This window comes from Choloepus didactylus, chromosome 9 (assembly GCF_015220235.1).
Source record: "Choloepus didactylus isolate mChoDid1 chromosome 9, mChoDid1.pri, whole genome shotgun sequence".
In the NCBI taxonomy this organism is placed as follows: domain Eukaryota; kingdom Metazoa; phylum Chordata; class Mammalia; order Pilosa; family Megalonychidae; genus Choloepus; species Choloepus didactylus.
This window is the reverse complement of record NC_051315.1, coordinates 40,720,127-40,740,420: the sequence shown is the minus strand read 5'-3', so window position 1 is coordinate 40,740,420 and position 20,294 is coordinate 40,720,127. Positions and strand designations below refer to the sequence as shown.

The 20,294-nt window shown below is 38.1% G+C and overlaps 1 protein-coding gene across 8 annotated transcripts in view; it reads right to left on the bottom strand.

The window, feature by feature from the left end:
* Nucleotides 1–20,294, bottom strand: part of FMNL2 (formin like 2) — a 337,731-nt gene that overhangs the window by 138,220 nt on the left and 179,217 nt on the right. For all 8 annotated transcript variants that reach the window (XM_037849116.1, XM_037849118.1, XM_037849120.1 and 5 more), the window contains exon 2: nt 12,335–12,418. In XM_037849116.1, the coding sequence (XP_037705044.1) occupies nt 12,335–12,418 (84 nt within the window). The remainder of the gene's footprint in view (nt 1–12,334; nt 12,419–20,294) is intronic.

Below are 20,294 nucleotides of genomic sequence, written 5' to 3'. Positions count from 1 at the left end.
TTTGAAAGATCTGTAGTGAAGACTACAAATAAATTGGAGGGAGTATGTGGGCTGAGAGCCCTCGATTATATATTCAGTCCTTCTATAATTGACTTTTACAATTATGCCTTCTTTTTTTCTCAGTCTCTTCTTTTGAACGTACTTGTTTTGAAGTACTATGGTCACAGCCTCTAGAGCACACTTCACATTGTGTGCTCAATAGATCGTTTCACTGATAGATGCTGAAGAAGCCACAATCATATAGTGATCCGGATCCTGTGAAAGCAATTTTTCCAAAAAGGTTCCTTTCCAAACCACTATAGTATTTTTCAGAACATAAAAATTTTCAGAATCAGGCATTGGAAACCCTTGGTTTTAGCATCAGCTCACCCACATGCTAGATAATGTCCAGAAAGCTATTGGACACTTCCTTTTAGCGAAAGGCGAACAACAGCAGCCTCCTACAGCAAAGATCATGAGTTAAATGCCCAAGTGTTAAAACAATGGAAAGCAGTATTTGTGTTAACTATCAGACATCCTTAGTTAACACACCTTAATAAGTCACTAAAATTTGTTTTGCAAATATTTTCTAAAAGATACTGGCAGAGGTCAACCTCGGTTTCGCCCATGCGCATTAGGCAGCTACATGATTCTCCATTTCCCAGAACAGCGTCCTCATGTTTACAAAACTGCTCCTACAATAAAATTTACTTCAAAAACTGTCTAAGCCAACTCAGGCAATTAGGTTGTTTTAAAGGATGGGAGCAGATTTACAAATTCCATTTGTATTACCAGACAGGAGGGCAGGCAGTGTGCTGTTCATCTTGGCAAAAGAGCCTAAAATCTCAAATCTGACTGAGCCCTGCACTTCTTGCTCTGGCTGTGGACGCCAAACAGCACTTTTGACAGAGCATTTATATCAAGTTGTCAAAAAGGATTAGTTTAAAAAGGAACAATTATTTCCTCTATTCACTATTCCTATGGGGTAGACCACCATCTTTTATCCCCCACTATAAACGCTATATGACAAAGGGAACTTCTGGAAGGGGCTAGGTAAGGTGCAAAGTAAACTCATTCCTAGGTTCACACTCAAAATTTTCCAGGACTCGTGAGATATAAAACATGAGACACCACAACATACAGAGAGTTGGCATCTATCTGTTTCTCTGATTGCTTCTCCAGTGTTTTCGAATCAAAGAATCAGAGACCTGGAATAAGTCCTAATGGAGCAGAGCCTTCTTTACTTTCAGGAAGGAAAATGAAAGAAACTGATTTTCTTTCCAACAGCAACTAACTCAGTACCTTTCCTTGGGTTTGAGGAGCTCAAGAAATGGAAGAAAGTCCCTTCAAAAATCTCAAGTAGAAGATAGCCAAGAGATGAAATATTTATTTTTTAGTTTGGCAGAAATAACCATCTCCATAGCCAATTCATGCCTGGTACACTGGTGGAACTCACTATAAACTGGCCATAACAACTATTTGCAATCTGTTCCCAGTTCAAATAATTGAGGTACCTGGTTTGCAAAACTTAGATCCATACTCTCTTCATTTACTTCACTCTTTGCTTCCTCTCACCTATACAACTAAATGCCTATTCAATGAATAAATTAATGGGGACATACGTACGAGCAAATTTTTACACTGAATATAATTCGAAACAAATGACATTATCAGAATACCAAAACTGGTCATCATGGCAGAGACTAGTAGTAACTGTTTACTCAACGTTTTCTTCTCCTTCCTAGGTATTCAGCTCGTCTACACTTCCTATCCTCTGCTGCAGGTCTAGCCAATGGAGTAAGTGTGCCACTTCCCGGTGTGCACCTGCATGTTCTTTCTGCCATCCAGCCTGCTGGGAAGGAGACAACTCCCAGGGTGAACCTAAAGCTGTATGTCGAAAAGAGGCTCGACCTGAGTCCGTGATTAATACTGTAGAACTTAGCCTCCAATGACCAACAACATCCAACTTGGATTATGTGAATGAAAACTTCCTATGTGAATCATTACACATCTCGACATCCATTTGTTATCCCATAATTACCTAACTGACACTGAAAGCTAATAACAGAGAAGGTATTTATAGCAAGTGAGTTTAGATCACAGTACTTTGTACACCCTCAATGGGATACATCCTGGGAGCACATAAACACAAAAAAAATTAAACTTTTTCCCATAATTTTAGTAGTAATATTTTACTTGAAATTGATGTATTATTTTGTAACATTTTTGGCAGGAAAAGAAAAATAATTACATAAATGTGAGGAATCCAATATTTCAATGTAAAAGGAAATGACAATGATAAAAATCAAAGTAAGTAAATTACTCATGTTAAAAATTTATTTTAAAATATCAATATGAACTCATAATTTTAGAGAGATATTTTCTAGGTCTAGACACTTAACCTGAGAAGCAAATCCATCCAGCAGCTGTGATAACCGCCAGCTCTCAAATTCTCATCTCCAATATCATCTCCCACTAGGTCTAGGGCAAGAAAGACAGGTGAAGCCTAAGAGATCATTTCTGTACCATAAACACACTTTCAAAGACTAAGAGGTCATGTCAACAGGATACAGGAGCCAGGACAGAGGGGTTCCCATAGGTCAAAGTAGCGATGAGCTCGAAAAATATTATCATATTGATTTAAACACATCAAAGATATCACAATCCATGAGTTCACAATGATATTCAAAACAGGAAGGCAGAGAACACTCATTTGTCACCCTTTGAGGTATCTACAAAACCAAATCCTTATTTGAAAAATGGCAATTGACAAGAAGGCATTCCAGGAATAACCACATTCCAGGGTAAACCAAGACCTACTGGAAAGTTTTACTTAACAACAGAATGCTACCTTAACATAGAAGGAAAATGAAATTAGAAAATGACCTTTTTGCAACTCCCAATGAAACTGATTCAGCAAAAGATTATCAGTTGGTGTTAAGCCCATAAGATGCAAGGCTGATATGTATCTGGCTATATCTACCCACCTACCTACCTACCTACTTACCTACCTACCTATCTACTTACCTACCTATCTTTCTAAAGTAATATGACACAAGTGGAAAGACACAATTGTACAATGGAGGAATAGGCTGTCATCGCTCTAATCCAGTGGGCAATCTAATAGTTGGACAACTAGGCATTATTTGTCTCCTTGGACATACTAGACAAAGATTCTCAACGTCAATCTAATCATACCTTTAAATCTAACTTCAAATTAACAGGAAGTGGCACCATTTGGGGGGAAAAGCAGGTAAATGCAGAAAGTGAAACTTTCTAGAGAGGGCTTGCTTGGTCTCCTCACTAATGAGCATCATGAATAAAAGTCTGTTCTAGATTAAAGGAGACTTAAGGAACATACCCAGTCAGATGCAACGTGTGATCCTGGGCTGGATTCTCATTTGAACAAACCAGTTAGAAACAACATTTTGAGGTAAAGTGGGAAATATGAACTGGACAATAGAAGATACTAAGGAATTATTATTCATTTTAATTGTGATGACCTTATTTGGATACAGAGAAAGTTCTTATTTTTAAGAACTTGAAATTTAAAAAATAATAAAAATAAACTAGAAAACAAAATAACAAAATACAAAAAAAAAAAAAAGAAAAAACCCAACTAATACAAAAGAAGGATTATGTATTAGCTAGGGTTCTTTAGGGAAACAATCAACAAGAGAGATCTATAAATATAAGACTTTATAGAAGTGTCTCATGCAACTGTGGGGATGCACGAGTCCAAATTCCGTGGCACAGGCAGCAAACTGGCAACTCCAATGAAGCTGTTCGATGAACTCCTCAGAACGAACTGGCAACTTCTATGAACTCCTCAGGAAATACTTCGCTGGTTAGCTGAAGGAAAAGTGAAGGTCCTCTAGTTGTCTCACTTACAAGTCTTCAACTGACTGGATTAAATCCAGCTGATTGCATTCTCTCATTGAGGAAGACATGCCCTTCGTTGATATAATCAGTCACAGCTGCAGCCAACTGACTGATGATTTAATAAACCAGCCTTCTGGCTTATTAACCAGCCACAAATGTCCTTGCAGTAACAGATAAGCCAGTGCTTGCTTGACCAGACACCTGGGTACTATCCCCTGGCCAAGATGACACATGAACCTAACCATCACAGATTACATTGAGGGGGAAGGGCAAATATCAAAATGATAAAAAAAGAAACACTAAGGGTTAGAAGAGAGGATTTGAAAAGAATTAAACAATCATGAAAACCTAGTAATGATTTAAATATAAATAGCATTACAACACACCACAGAATTATGGAAGCCTACTAAAAATTTAAACAATTGAACATCGAACAACATTAAATGTAGTAAAAATGCCAGCCTGCCAGCAGAGAAAAGCAAGACGGGGAAGACGAGATGGAGGTGGCTGTCTGCTAACCCAACAGCTGAGAGTTAGAAGTCAGTGAGACTAAATGTGGCATCAAAGCCTCAACTTGGGGATGGGGGCTGAAGGCAGATTGAGTTTGGGAGCATAAGTGGGGCTAATGGAAGGGAGGGTTACTGCTGGAGTCACTATTTTTTTCCTTCAAAGGGTTCCCCCACTATCTGTGCCACCACAGACTTGCTCAAATTACTCTAACATAGGGCAGCCACCAACACGGAAATCGGCTATTAAATCCCACCGCTGTCACTGCTCATTACCTCCAAATATCTCACCTAGAATATGATGGTCCACAGAATATAATTTATCGGTATCAAGTAATATTTGCTTACCTGGCAAAGAACTTCAACTGGCTCACAAAAACACAGATGTGTTTTTAAAAAGGAAAATAAAAATCACTGAGACCTACTTGCTATTTAATTTGGGGAAGGGAGCAGGGATTTGATTCCAGGGAAAATCAGCTTGACTTGACACAAATTATACAATAGGTAGTTTTCTTTTTAAAGAAATGTATCAGGATATAAATGAAGGGTTTAAAAAATAATAATATACTTAATGATTAAGTACATTCAAACAGTATGGGGCAGTTGTGCTGGAAAAAAAAAAAAAAAAGAAGAGAGACACTGTCACTGTGACGGAGCATCATAGCACACTGGCCAGAACACACTCGGTCCGGGTAGCAGGTGGGGCCTTGCCCTTCCCACGAGCAGGTGAACCCTTCCGGCAGCAATCCAGTCCCCCTGAGTGCTTAACACAGGACGCTGAGTCTAACTGCGTATGATAGACTGCTACCGCCGTATTCTCGCCTTTTTTTTTTTTTTTATCTTCTTCTTCTTCCATATCATTCTGTACAAGTGAAGAAAGGCAAGACCCCCATGTGCATTGTCTGTCCATTCCCCAAGGCTACAACACAGAGTAACAGCCAGCCACTGGGGGCAAAGTCGAGCCGTGCCAAATCACCCCCACAAGAATACAAATCCTGCACCATCAGCACAGGCAAACCTAGAGGAAAGCTTTCTAACCCAGCTCAGGTGTGGCACCTGTTAATGGCTGGATTACACATTCACGGAATCCACATCCATCAGCATTGGTCATCTGGATGGTTTGGCACATGGCTCAACCTAAAAATGTCCCAAATCACTCCTACTTGATCACCCAGCAGAGGCAGTTATAAACCAACCTCCACTTATCTGCCCCACCCCCACCCCAAACACACACACATGCACACACACTTGAGAAACCACAGTTTGAGGTTTTGGTGGTAACCCCTTACCTACCACAATTTTTGTTTTAATGGATCATTTGCAGGTCCCTGGTGTAACAGAGAACAATTGAAAGGGCTCGTGACTGGTGTTTGAAATAGGTGTTCTCTTCTCACTCTCTGAGGTGCCTTTGACCTCAGCCTTGTCTCTTATGCTCTGTGAACCTCAGTTTCATCAGCTGTAAACTAAGGGAAGTAGTGAACAGGTTCAAGGGGCAAAAGAAGGACATCTACTTCATATGCTCCAATACATTTAATTTTTTTTTAATATATGTTAACTTTTGCAAATAGGAAAATTAAGAACAAAGTGGCTTAGAATAAATGGTCTCTAACAACCCTTCCAGGTATAATGATCTAACTTCATATGCTCCAATACATTTAATTTTTTTTAATATATGTTAACTTTTGCAAATAGGAAAATTAAGAACAAAGTGGCTTAGAATAAATGGTCTCTAACAACCCTTCCAGGTATAATGATCTAAAACTCAAAGCTCACCCAGGATCCTGAATGTTCCTTAAACACAGCCCTTACCCATAGAGCCCACTCTGTTAACAGTCCTAAACTTGTAGGAAATAATCCAGAGCCCAAAGCCAAACAGTGCAACACAGGTCTGAAAATTGAGGCAGGAGTGAGAGCAAAGAGCTTTCTCTCTCTCCATAGGCATAAAGACCACTGAATGAGTCCTCCTATTGCCAGGCAGCTTGTGGATTTTCATTTGAAGCTCCATGTTTCTACTGTCATATGGTCATCTAGTGTTATTATACCACTTGCCTCAATGTCCCTACAGAGTCCCTGAATTGATGTCCATATGGGATTCCTGCCTATCTACAAGAGCACAGAAAAAAGCAATCTGGGACCTACCTCACACTGTCCCAAATCCAACAAGGAAGCCCCTCTTTCTTGCATTTCTTTAGCATCACTCTCAAGGGAGGTAAGAACACTGTCCCATCAAACTTCAACCAATAAGACCCACTACAAGCTCAGGTGATTTTTATATTTATGCAATGATCTAAGAAAAGACTAAGGGACTCTGCCAGAATATTGTTACTATACAGAGCCCTCTGGAATTTGATCTCTTAAAAACTTTTACCTTGCTGCTAGAATTAGCCAAAGAACTGGAGAACACTACAACTTCACCCAGCTCATGTAGTTGTCCTTTTATGTAGACCATGGGGAGGTAGAGGAAGAGTTTCACTGCAGAAATGCCCATGTATACTTCTGCATTTGAATCTCAGCTCTTCTCTCTTTAAAGGAGTCTCCAGAATTGAGCAATGAAGTTTAGTTTCACTTACCACCAGCAAACAATACCAACAGGTAGAAGAAGATGAGAAGTATAAAGAACTAGTAAACCTAGACCTAGTCATCCAGGCCACCTCCTCCAGTTACCTTCTTTGTCCTTCTGCCCTCTCTACCAATAATGCCACTCCTCTGCACTGTCTCCCAACCATATCACTCAGGCATTCTTTCTTTCATTTAACAAACTTCCAATAAGCACCAACTATGTTTCAGGCACTAAGTAAGGTATGGAAGGTACATGAACAAATGAGACGTGGTTCATGCTCTTTAAACTCGTTGGTTGGAGAGACATATTTAAATAAATACTTATAAAAAAAAGTGACAAACACAATCAAAGGAAAGTATGAAAAAGTGAATGCCCCATATTAAATAACAAATTGTATTCCACTCAGTTGGGCTCCTAAGCCACATCAGCATAAAGCATTTTATTTTGTCACTCTGTATTTGCTTCCTTAGAGAAAAACAGAGCAGATTCAATGTATACATTTTCACCATGCCTGGAGCACACAGAAAATTCAAGTTTAGTCAACACAACTATAATCTTTGTTCATCAGTAACAATGAAACACTAATACTTATGTTGTGCAAAAAAATGACTTAAGGAAGATTACAACTTCATACAAGATGTTCTTGCAAAGTCAGGAAATTGATGTGAAGGAAAAACATGGGCAGGAAAAATGAGATGAAGCCGTGGATGAGGCTGGTCAACAGAACACATGCCAGGAAGATGGTAAGGGCAGATCGCAAATTGGGCTCTGAGCAATCTAGCAGCCAAGGAAAAAAGGAGAAACATAACAAGTTCCATGATTCAGAGTATCCACATGATAATTTTCCATGGGAATGAAACCCGAAATAATTTCTCCAACACTCAGGTACTTCCCTTTGGAAATTAATTTCCTCATATTTTATTGGTTGTGCATCTTGCCCATAATATGTATCCTAAATAGCAGATGATAGTATATCTGCATTATTTGTTTAAAAAGAAATAAAATTGGTATTTGTATTCAACATCCTGTGCACGAAGCATTGGGGGAGGCAGGGGTGTGTCTCAGATGTCAGATATCAGCAAAAACACACATATTGTTTGAAGGCTTCACAAATAAGCCCTAAATTGGACTGAATATCTATAGCTGTGGCTTCTACCAACAGCATCATTTAACATACAATCAAACCATAAAGTATTTTGGGTACCATGTGATCACAGATTCTATACAGTAAGTTTCCAAGCCTTTTTCAAAGAAATTGGCAATAAAAACAATAATTATAACAGTATTTAATACCTAGGTCTTTCAGCAGCAGCTACTGCTGCCACTACCATTTATGAAGCACCTATTATGTGCCAAGCATTATACTGTGTACTTGACATATATTGCCCCCGATCCTCAAAATAATTTAAGGATGTTGATATTAGCTGTATTTTAGAGGTGAAAAGTGAAGATCATTCAGTAGCAAAGATCTTTATTTTTCTATTTTATATTATGAATTTTCAAACATACGCAAAAGTTAATAGTATACTATAATAAATTCCAATATATCTTACCACAAAGATTTAACAATTATCAAGATTTTCCCACATTTTCTTTATCTATCCCTTTTTCCTTTTCTCCTTGACAGAGTATTTTAAAGCAAATCCCATTCATCATATCAGTTTACCCCTCCATCAGTACATTTGTCTTAAAAAATAAGGACAGATTCTTATAGAATCGCAATGCCACTATCACACCCAACAAAATCAACAATGATTTCTTAGAATTATCTTATACTCAGGTAACAATCAAATATCCCCAATTTCCTCAGAAAGCCTTTTTATAGCAGGCTTGTTCAGATCAGAACATTTCAATCACCCCAAAAATAAACCATGCATTCATTACAACCACTCTCATTCCCCCAGCCCCTGGCAACCAGTAATCTACTTTCTGCCTCTATGAATTTGCTTATTATGCATATTTCACCTAAAATGAATCATGACAGCAAATATCTTTTGAGTGTCCATTGTGTTAGATATCATAGACTGATATGCATAAGGTGCCAAAGATAAAAATAGAACATGGTCCATCTTTATGACAGGTAAGATAAACATTCAGTCAATATACACTACTGCATGAGAACTGCCATATGACAGAGTATGAACACTTTCATGGTTTTTATCTTTTCCCAGCACAAATATACAAAGGAGAAATAATATTCACATATGACACACCCATGGGTAATCTACATATGGTCAAGAAACCCACAATTTTCTTTTCTGCTGACAACACTTTTGACAATGATTAATAGTTCATCAAAAATATCTACAGCACAGGGAGGCTAGGCTCAGTTGTTGAACTGCCTCCTTTCTCTTGCTCAAGGAAACACACCAGAATACAAGTCAGAGAAACAGGAATAACCTTTAATTATTTTTGTTATTTATTTTTTTTTTTTAGTATATCATTCTAACTATATACTCCGGTACTTTATGAGGAAGGTAGCAGAGATTATTGATTAAAGATACAGATTCCAGAACTGGACAACCTCTGCCAAAATGCTCACTTTACCCCTTAACCGTTACGTGACTTTGGACAAATGATTAAAATAAGTCTCAGTTTTTCCCCATATGTCAAATGGAGATGACAACAGTATGACGGCATTGAAGATTAAATACAAAGTTCTCAATAAGTTAATCTACTTACTAAATGCTGGCTATTAGTCATAATAGTAATTATTATTTATTATTAACAAATCACTCATGACACCTCAGAACCGTTGGGGACACTTGAGTTTGGAGCTTTCAGCATGTACCAGAGTAACTGATGAAAAGGAATAGATGAAGTAGCTAAATTGTCCATGTCCTGGCATATTAACATTTAAGGGCAATAATAACCTGAACTTTCAGGATTCAAAAATCTAGGATCATAATCAGATAACTGATTTGCTCCTCTCCTGCCTCAAGAGCTCCTAGATATTACCATCAACCCTACGAAGCTGTTTTTGTTCTGAGAGAAGAGAACTGTGTATAGCTGCTAAAAATCTTCCATCATTAGCAGTCTTCCCTTTCTGGGATATTTGGGATGCAAAAATTAATAGTGCAATAAAGCCAGAAAGGAGCAGGGCAAACTGGCATGTCAACAAACCTCCAATTTGAGGAAGGAAGGTTCAGTCCTTCCTCACAGTGCTAATAAAATGACCACCTTGCCGTGCTCTCTTTACGCTGTCACACTTGAGAATTTTTCACTGTCCCCCATGTACCCACCTCACATGTGTGATTGCCTTCCCTTTATATTAATTCTCCTATTATCTTTTCTCATTGCTGTTATAAAATCATTTTTCCTTGCAATAATGGTTTTAGATAACGCAATACCAGTTTTAGATAATACTCATTAAAAATTAAGTCCCATGGAAGGGAATTGTAAGTGTCACCAAAGTTGTCTTCCTTTTGCGTCAGTCATAAAAGCAGCAGGTATTCTTCAGTTTCTGTCTACTCTTGGTGCTCACATTCAGTGTGGAAAAAGAGGGTGATTTTCCAACTACTTCATTACTGTTTTAGTTTAGGAGCTAAGGTAAAACAAGATGCTCTATGTCAACCTCAAGCATTTATTCATTAGGTAACAGGAGTTCTCTACCTATGGAGGACAGAAAAACCACTCTGCTGCCCTGTCACACTTCGTGTTAGAAGAAATTAAAACATTCCCCAGAAATTTTCCGGGGGGGTGGGGGGGTGGGGATTACACAACCACCATGAGGTTCATGGCACAAAGTGAAAGAGCTAATAAACAGACTTAAACAGACTTACTCCCTGCTTTAGAGAGCAGCTCTTCCAGGTTCACAACAATTAGCCTCAACCTAGTCCTGCGATGAAGTGCCAAAAAATTTACCAATTACAATGGAATACTGCAGAACCATTTCAAAGAATGAGACAGAGCCATATATGTAACTGAGAATTAAGAATTAACAAACAATTAGGACGACTGAATCATTATAGCAATGCCTTTTTCTTACTTTCTAGTATACTGTAGGATAGCCAAAAGGAAATACCTGAAGTTACTGAAACCCACTGAACTATAACAGTAATAATAACTGTTTAACTAAATAATCTTTGTCTTGTGATTGTAAAAACCTCATGACTGGCCCTGTTTTACAACTATAGAGTCTTAAGATAGCAAAGACAACCCCCTAATGTTTATTACTGAAGGAACTTAAGTGAGCCTAGAACTAAACCATCCCAATTCCTAAACTATCTTACTAGATGAAGCTAGATCTAACCAAAACTGGCCTGCCTGACATACCCAGCAGCTTAAACTTTAACCTATAAGTGACCTATACCTCATTATAATACAAAAATCACACCCATCATCATGTTAAGGCCACCATTTTCTTACACACAGTCTGTGACTAAACGTAATCAATCTGCGCATGCTCAGTAATTAGATCATCTCTAATTTTGTCATCTCAAGCCATTATACTCATTATCATAAAACCTGCCCACCTTTTTTTTAACATAATTATATTGAGATATATTCACATACCATACAATCCATCCAAAGTATACAATCAATGGGTCACAGTATCATCACATATTTGTATATTCATCACAAATCATTTTTAGAACATTTGTATTACTCCAGAAAAAGAAATAAAAAGAAAAAAGACCCCAAACATCCCACCTCCCTTACCCCTCCTGCTTATTGATTGCTAGTATTGCACGCTACCCTATTTTAAGACTTACAATACGATGATACTATAAACTGGTTGTACACTTGGAGGGAGAGGGAGTATGTTCAAATATTTTTGTGTTTTGTGTTTTAAAGACAGAAACAGAAAAAGAGCTAGAAAGAGATAAAAGGTCTCACCAGTGGCCTCTATAGTGTAGAACTTGGAAGGCAGAGAGAAGGGAAATGGATGACTTCACATTTTATTTACCTCCCTCTGTAGAGTTTGAATTTATTATAAATTATTATAATTATTATTATCAACAGCTGAATAATTGCTAATATGAAATATTTTTCCAGTGAAAAAAGGTTTCTTTTTAAACAATTCATTTTCTTGCATGAATATACATCAGTATCTGTGACTAGGAAAGGCAATTAAATTAAAGGACCTGCATTTTTCAAGCAGAATAAACTGCCCAGTAAGGTAAATAGAGAAACAGATCATCTGAATTTGGTTTGATCTCCTGACTAGAGTTCCCAGAAATCTTCACTATAAGACATTTGAAAATAAAGGAGAAAAGTAAAACAATGCATGAATAAAAGTAGTTGCTTTCCAGCTTTTCCTTTGTTCAGGTCATGGGAAACAGAAAGCTGAGGAGTCACAAAACAGAAATCCATGCATTTCCTAAAGAAAAGTCGAACACGTTAAGGGAAAAAACCTGGTTCCTTCTTGCATTACTTTCTTAATAAAAGCATCACTGTTTCTTACCTGATCACAAATCAGTTCCCATTTTTTCTCATTGTCATACTGCCGCAGTAACCTGGCTTTGTCAGGAGGTAGGTTCATGGCATTCTGTGAAAAAAGAAAGGAGACAGGTTACACTCCACACAGGGTGCTAATGGATAACTCATTTTCAAGCCAAAGAATACTACTGTCGTTCTTTAATGGCTTTCTTTAAATTCCTAGCCTCGGATTGAATCAAAACACCCAACAGAAGTCATTTCAATATCAAATTGGCTTAATGGGAGGCAGAGAAACTCTGAAGTTCTAAGCTGGGGCATCTGAGGGGCCAGCTTTCAACAATTAGATTTCCATTTCCACAAAAATAAGGAATTGTTTCTTCATTTAACAAGGGGCTTCCATTCTACTCAACAGAAGATCACAAGGTGTAGTTCAGAAAGTAGTTCCACAATTTCTTTTTAAAGCAATACAGTCCCACCAGACACAGAGCAGTAAACACCAAAAGGAAATTGGATGTCCAGAACCTCTCAATAAATAACAGGAACTTCTTCTCTCCTTGACAGACAACCATGAGTAAAGGAAAAGATGTTTTAAAATAAAACAAAAACACTGAAAACCAAGCAACTTTTTTTTGTCCCCTCTGTGAGACAACGTGAATCTTTCAGTACATAGGTTACCATTAACTAACACGATTCTCAGTCTAGCTATTGGTTAACGAGGTTGGGTTTGCGATGAGAAGCTGACCAGGAGCTAAATGACCTGTTAGACATCAGCACTCATAAAGAGCCTCCATCTACACAGCACACCTTCTGTAGTGCTGGCCATGGATTTTCCCAGGAACATTCATATGCATTAGTCCAATGTCCCAAATGACCAATTATATACATTTTGAAGATACTTATCTTGGATCTGAGGTGTGATTGCTTGTCACAGAGCAGGGCAAAGAGCCCCAGGAGGAATTCAGATGTGTTCCTTGGCCTCCCATAAGTTCCCATCCTCAAAACAACTGAAACCAAGTAGCCAGTGTCTTAAGTCTATCAACTGTCCTGTCTTCTCCCTGGAAGCAACATTCCAAATCACACCTATCTCAGTACAGTTCTTTGTCTCGGTCAATATTTGAGGAGACAAATAGAAAGCTTGCAATTTTTAGTGGTCACACTTTCAGCTCTCTGAAGGACTTGGCTCATAGAGAAACAGTTTGCCCCTTGCCACGGTTACAGACTCATGTCATCTGGCAAAACAAATTAAATAGAAGTGGGAACAAGTGAGCAACTCTGAACTAACGACAAAGAATTAACTTTTCATTATTTTGAAAATATAACCCCCAAATTTCCCTTAAGCTTGATCAAGCATCCAGATTGATATGCCTTAAGTGTATCTATCACCTGCTAATTTGAATCGAACCCACCAGATTTTAGAACTAATAGACTGTCTTCAGAATACATATCTTTTTAATTACCCCCAAAGCTGACAATATAATTTGAAGAGCTTTAGACTCCAGTTTTCAATGGTATTGCTAAGGTTTCTCCATAGAAACATCTAAACTGGAGAAAATGTTTTCATATGGCCTTTCTCCCTGGGATATCTACTTAAACTAAACTGAAAAATATCCAGTTACATTTATTTATCATCACAGTTTTCAACGTTAAACCTAGATAAAACAAAGAAGAATTCCATGTGTGTATTTCGGGGGGGGGGGCAAAGTTACTGGCCATTAAATAATCAATCCATCATTGCTTTTTTGCACCCTAGAGATGGAAGTTTCCTCTTAAACTGGTTTTGACCCTTATATTAGTGGCCACGGGTATGACTATACATTAAATCTGAACAGTAAGCTCATGAGGTAAGTTCACTGAATTTTTTCCAAGCTCTTCTTCATCTGCAGAGATACAGAGAAGATAAGAAAAATACTGCCTGAACAACTTCAATGTGCCAAGCACTGCTTAGGCATTTTGCATAAATAAACACAATCTTCATAACAAGCCTGTGGGTTAGATATAATTTTCCCCATTTTGTGTACAGGTAAACAGAGCTGGGATAAAGTTGTTAACTTGCTCAAGGTTGCACAGCTTTGTAGGAGAAAAAGCAGGACATAAGTTTAGTCTGCCAGACTCCCAAGGTCAAACTCTGATGGTGCCACCAAGTTTTTATACAGCAAGGAAAATGGTAATTAACTACAAAACTTCCATTAGTACTCTACCAGACCTTCATGTGGATGCAGTTTGCAAACACTGCTACAGGAAATAGATGCAGCAGGTCCTGCTGTCACTGCAAAGAGAAAGACAAGATGCTCCTTTCTAGACCAACTCTTACTTGATGAAATAGTGTTGCATTCAACAAATGTTTATGGAGCACCTCCCTCATACAGGCCCTGTACCACATGCTGGGCACACAGTGGGGAGTCAAACAGGCACAGCCCTCATGGAGCATTACGTTAAGGTGGTGGAAACACATATGAAATGAATAAATATACCCACATATCTTTTTAAAAGCTGATAAGTCCTGGAGAGAGATTATCAGAGGGCAATTTTAGATTGATTAGTCTGGGAAGTCCCCTCAGGAAAAAGTAACAAAATGAGAGCTAAAGGAAAATAAGGAGTGAGTCAGGTGAGAGCGGATGAAACCATTCCAGGCGGAAGAGCCGGTGAGAAGATGCTACTGCAGGAAGGACCCCGACACACTCAAAAAGAGCTGAAAGGCAGCACGCATGGCTGGAGAGACACTGAAACAGAGAGGATGCGGTAAAAATGAAGTGGGGGAGATGCGCCAGGGCCATATCATGCCCACCCATGCAGGCCAGGGTACATGTAATTTTTATCTTATTTAAAATGCAATGGGGGAAAAAAAAATGCAATGGGAAGTCATTGAAGGCTCATAAGCAGGAAATGACATAATTAAGTTACAATTTACAAAGACCATTGTAGGAGAACTGATTAGAAACAGCAAAAAGGGAAGCAGAGAGGCCAATCAGGACCTCAGGGCAGTAGTTCCAAGTGAATGACGATGGAGGCTTGGACTAGGCTGGTGGCAAGTCAAATGAAGAAAAGTGGACAGATGGCAGAAATATTAACTCAAATTGATGAGCTAGACATTAGGGCCAAGGGAGGATTTCAAGAATCAGTACTTTGTTTCTAGCTGAAGCAGCAAGGTGAATGGACGTCCATTTAACGAGAGGGGTACCTGGGCAAAAGAAGGCACACATCTAGAGAAGGTGAGAAAGAATGTGATTTCCATATGACCTTTCTGGGTTTACGACAGCCGTGAGACATCCAAGAGAACAGTCAAACAGGTAAGTAGGTAAATGATTGTAGAGGTCAGAAGGAAGATCTGCAGCTCTGGGAAAGAGAAGAGTCTTAAGAAGTTTGATGATAAGTTACTGTCAGAAGTAGCTTAATATCAACACATCAAAACTAAAACTGTCCTTTGTAATCATTCTTCAAGCATCCAAAGAAACCCTCTCCACAGGTCAAGCCTCTGAGCTGCTCAGGCATACATTGTACAGCTTAATAATTCTACAGGGACCACTATAATGCAGTTCTATTTAAAATTAGACACTCCGCAGAGGCCTGGCTAAAGTTCAGGGATGTTGTGATTAGCTGGTTAATAACCGCCCTTAAACTTTTCTTTACAATGAACTCATTCCTTTTATGCTCCACAGGGCAAAACTCTGGAGTCCAAGCTAAATGTTTGTGCAGGTAATTCATAAAAGTCCAAGATACTTTCTGAGGAAAATACTGGCTCTATCTCAGGTCCCTTTGCTGCCTGTATAAAAATGGATTGCTCTTCTATTTGGCTGAAAATGTAAATCAACTTCCAAGTTTTCCTAATACAGTAACAACTCTACCTCACCCATATTTTCTGAAATCTTTGCCATAGGACTCTCTCCTTTTCTTCTTTAAATCCATCCATCCATCCATTCATCCAGCCATTTACTGGGCTTCAACCATGTGTCAGAATATCTGCACCATAGGCATGTTAGAGAATTGAATCACTAAGCTGTTCAACTCAAGTCCCTGCCAAAGGTCTATTGGGGACATACGATATTTGAGTCTGAAAGTTTAATGGATGTCAATGATCCTTTCCTCCAGAGAATACAAGTTCCTAGTTAAATAAATTAGATAATCAAGAGTATTCTTTCTATAAGGAATGTCCCCTCCTTTCCACTCTCAACCTGGCAAACTTCAAAAATCAGCTCAAATGTCATTTAACATTAAAACTTCTCCCAACTACTTCAAGAAGATACTCTCTCCTTTGGGCTCAATTAACACTGTATGCATGTCTTTATTATAGCATTTAGCATACTTTACCCTAATTACCTATTTGCCTACCTGGATTCTCCACTGGACTAAGTACTTCAGGGAAAGAAAAGAAATTTAACCCCCAATGTATGGCATGGTTTCTGGCAATACAGTAAACACTACATAGGTTGCTAAATAAATGAAAAGCAAAACAATTCAGCCATACTGTCCTGCCTGAAAATATCTTCACTGATTTAGGGTTTATGCTCCAATTATTAACAAAATGCTCTACACTAAAGAACATTTCTATTTCTTGTAAAATTTCAAAGATAATGTTTATTACTCATTATCTTTCAAAAAAGAATTCATGGGGAAAAAAGTTCAATTATAAAAACATTTTTTTGGGTTGGGAATTACATTTTAGGCATTCTTCTACAAAATACGATAAACCATGTAACCTGGACTGTTTACCTTTTTCATCCTTGTTGTCAGTCAATTCAGATCAGTACCAAGTACAACAACCAATCTACCGCATTATCAATTACATTTATGGTCTCCATTCTGGTTTTATCCATAATTATACGATGTTTACATTGTTTTGAAATGTGCTTGCCACCTCAGAACCTTTTGGAAACAGGAGTTATAACTACTAAATGATAACAATGGAATACTCAAGTTTCTGGGTACTTCATGGAGAAATGAATAATGGTTAAAAAGAGTCTGATAGTCTACACATCTGAAGTTACACTTATAGAAAAATTATCATGTTTAACAGAGAGAAGAATGAAGGTATCCAATTTATTCAAAAGCAAATCTAGGGAATACGGAATTATCTATCAGCTCTTAGCCCACGTTCACAGGAACAATGCAAACTTTGCAAAACATCCTTCTTTTTCCCTAATGTCCTCAAAGCTCACGTTGAAAACCAGACAGATAGGCAGACATGCAACAGTGTATCAAATGCATCTTATATAATATACCTTTGCCCTTATAATCCCTAAATTAAAACTTCTATGTATTAAGTCATCTGATTCTACAACAGAAACTCTCCTATTACTTAACTATCTGCTTAGAAAGAAGAAAGGACACAGACCTAGCAAGCAGTGTTGCTTAAGGAAGTAGGGAAAAGTATATCACAAAAAAAAACGGCTTAGACAATCTTTTAGAGCTGTTAAATAGTACAGATACAAAAATTTTACAGGAACCCAAAAGAAAGGGCCATTACTTTTTGCTACAAAAAGCAGGGAACTACTATGATTGCAATCAGAAGGTTGAACAACACAGTAAATGATGGGATGTAATGAGGCGTTATGGGATAGGGATTTACTGGTTAGTTTCTAGAGCTGAACTCGCTGGATTCTAATTCTGATCCTACCATTTATTAATGGTGATCTTGGGCCACACAATTTGAATCAAAAAGCAAATTAAAATGAACAGTCCCGAGCTGAAAAAAGCCAGTAAATATAATTCAAAATTGAAGGTCAGAATAGAGTCTGAGTCAAGCTGAGAATCAGTAACAAGATATACAATTTATTGATGGCTTGACATGTCTCAGGCACTTAGGCTCTTATACAATTTAACCTGTTTTATAATCCACACATGTTTAACAGAGAAGAAAAGTGAAGGACAAGGAGGTTAAGTAACTCCTCCATGATCACAGGTAGGTAGCAAAGCCTGGACTCCAAGATGGAAATACAAGTATGAGGTAAACTCCGACTTCAAGGACACCTCAATGAAGCAGAAAAGCTATGTACATGAATGCAAAGTGGGCATGTTAAGAAATATTACACAAAGACAAACAACCCTAAGGAACTCCAGGAAAGGAGTCACCCCTTTACGTTATGGAAATCAGGGAATGCTGTGGGCCTGGATTTGTGATCTGGCCCAGTATGGTTTTAATATTTGGGCTCTGGAGATGGACCATCTGGGTCCCAATCCTAACTCCACCACTCATTAATAGAGTAATCCTGGGTAAATTATCTAAACTAAATCTCAGTTTTCACACTTGCAAAAGGGGGATGCTAGCGGGGATAATGATGGTAATAACAATGTGATTTTTTTTTTTGAAAAACTTAAATCAGATCATGCATGTAGTTAGCAAAAGGAAGAACACAATAAGCACTCAATACATGCTAGCTATTGTGACTCTTATTATTCTCATTATTTTGGGTAAAGGGATGGTGTGAACAGAGGCATGGATATAGAGAAAGGCAAAGGACCGTGAGCCACACAGGATAAATCAGAGAGTAAGGAGTGGGGGGCAGTGGAAAGTCTCTGAATGTCAGTCACTGAGCAAGGAAATGTCATAGAACAGCAAGCCTTTCAGGGGTCCTCAAATCACACCAGGTGAAGGGTTCCTCCTCTGTGGAACTTCCCACATTAACATTTTTTTCCTTATACCATTATTGGAACATCAGGTTGAGTCACCTGGCACTGAGTAACAGACCAATTCGCCTATGATGAATTCACTTTAAAATTGCAACAGTTGAGCAGCTGGGGGAAAGTTGCAAATTCAACAAACGACTCACCCTTATTACTGTTCAAATAACCTAAAAGTCACTTCCTTCAATGACCTCATCTCATGTTCCAATCACCTACCTGACATCCTAAATCTTAATACCCTCCTAGCCTAGAGGGTACTGCTAAAACACACTCAGCTTCTTTCTGGCACAGGACACAGGCAGCCAGCCAAATAGTTCCCCAAAGCGAAACATCATAATTAGTCATCTTTCATTTTCACTATTTTTATTTAATCTTTGAGAATATTAATATCATTCCCTGTAGCCAGTGAAGCTCACAACAGACAGTCAGCCTGCTCTCTAACCTAGTTATGTCTTCAAAATAAAATCTGACTGCAAAGCTGTCCTTTCTCTCCAGGAAACCTGTGGCAATGAGACATAAATCTAATCTCCCTTTCACAATCTTAGGTATAGTCTCTTTCCTTGGAAGTCTTTAAGTGTTCATCTAATTACAAATAACCCTTCCATAACTTTTCTAACATTTTTTAATTATGGTAAAATATGTATAAAATGAAATTTGCCATTTTAACCTCTTCAAGTGTGCAATTCAGTAGCATTTATTACATTCACAATGTTGAAACCATCACCACCATCAATTTCCAAAATCCTTTCCTCACCTCAAACAGAAACTCTATACCCTGCACCCATTAATCAATAACTCTGCCTCCTCCACTTCCCTCAAGCTCTTGGTAATAATATCTAATCTACTTTCTGTCTCTATGAAATTGGTATTCTAGATATTTCATATAAGTGGAATCATACAATATCTGGCCTTTTGTCTCTGGCTTATTTCATTCAGCATAATGTTTTCAAGATTCATCCATGCTGTAGTACGTATCAGAGAACTTCATTCCTTTTTATGGTTGAATAATATTCCATTGTATATATCTATCACGTTTTGGTTATCCATTCATCTACTCATAGACACTTAGGTTGTTTCCATCTTTTGGCTATTGTGAACAATGCTGCTATGAATATTTGGGTACAAGTATCTGTTTGAGTCCCTGTTTTCAATTCTCTTGGGTATATACCTAGGAGTACAATTGCTGGAACATACAGTATTTCTATGTTGAACTTTTTGAGGACCTGCCAATCTTTTTTCCACAGGGACTGTAATATTTTACATTTCCACCAGCAATGCACGAAGGTTCCAATCCCTCCGTATCCTCCCTAACACTTATTTTCCTTTTTCTTAAATCATTATTATAGCCATCCTGGTAGATATGATGT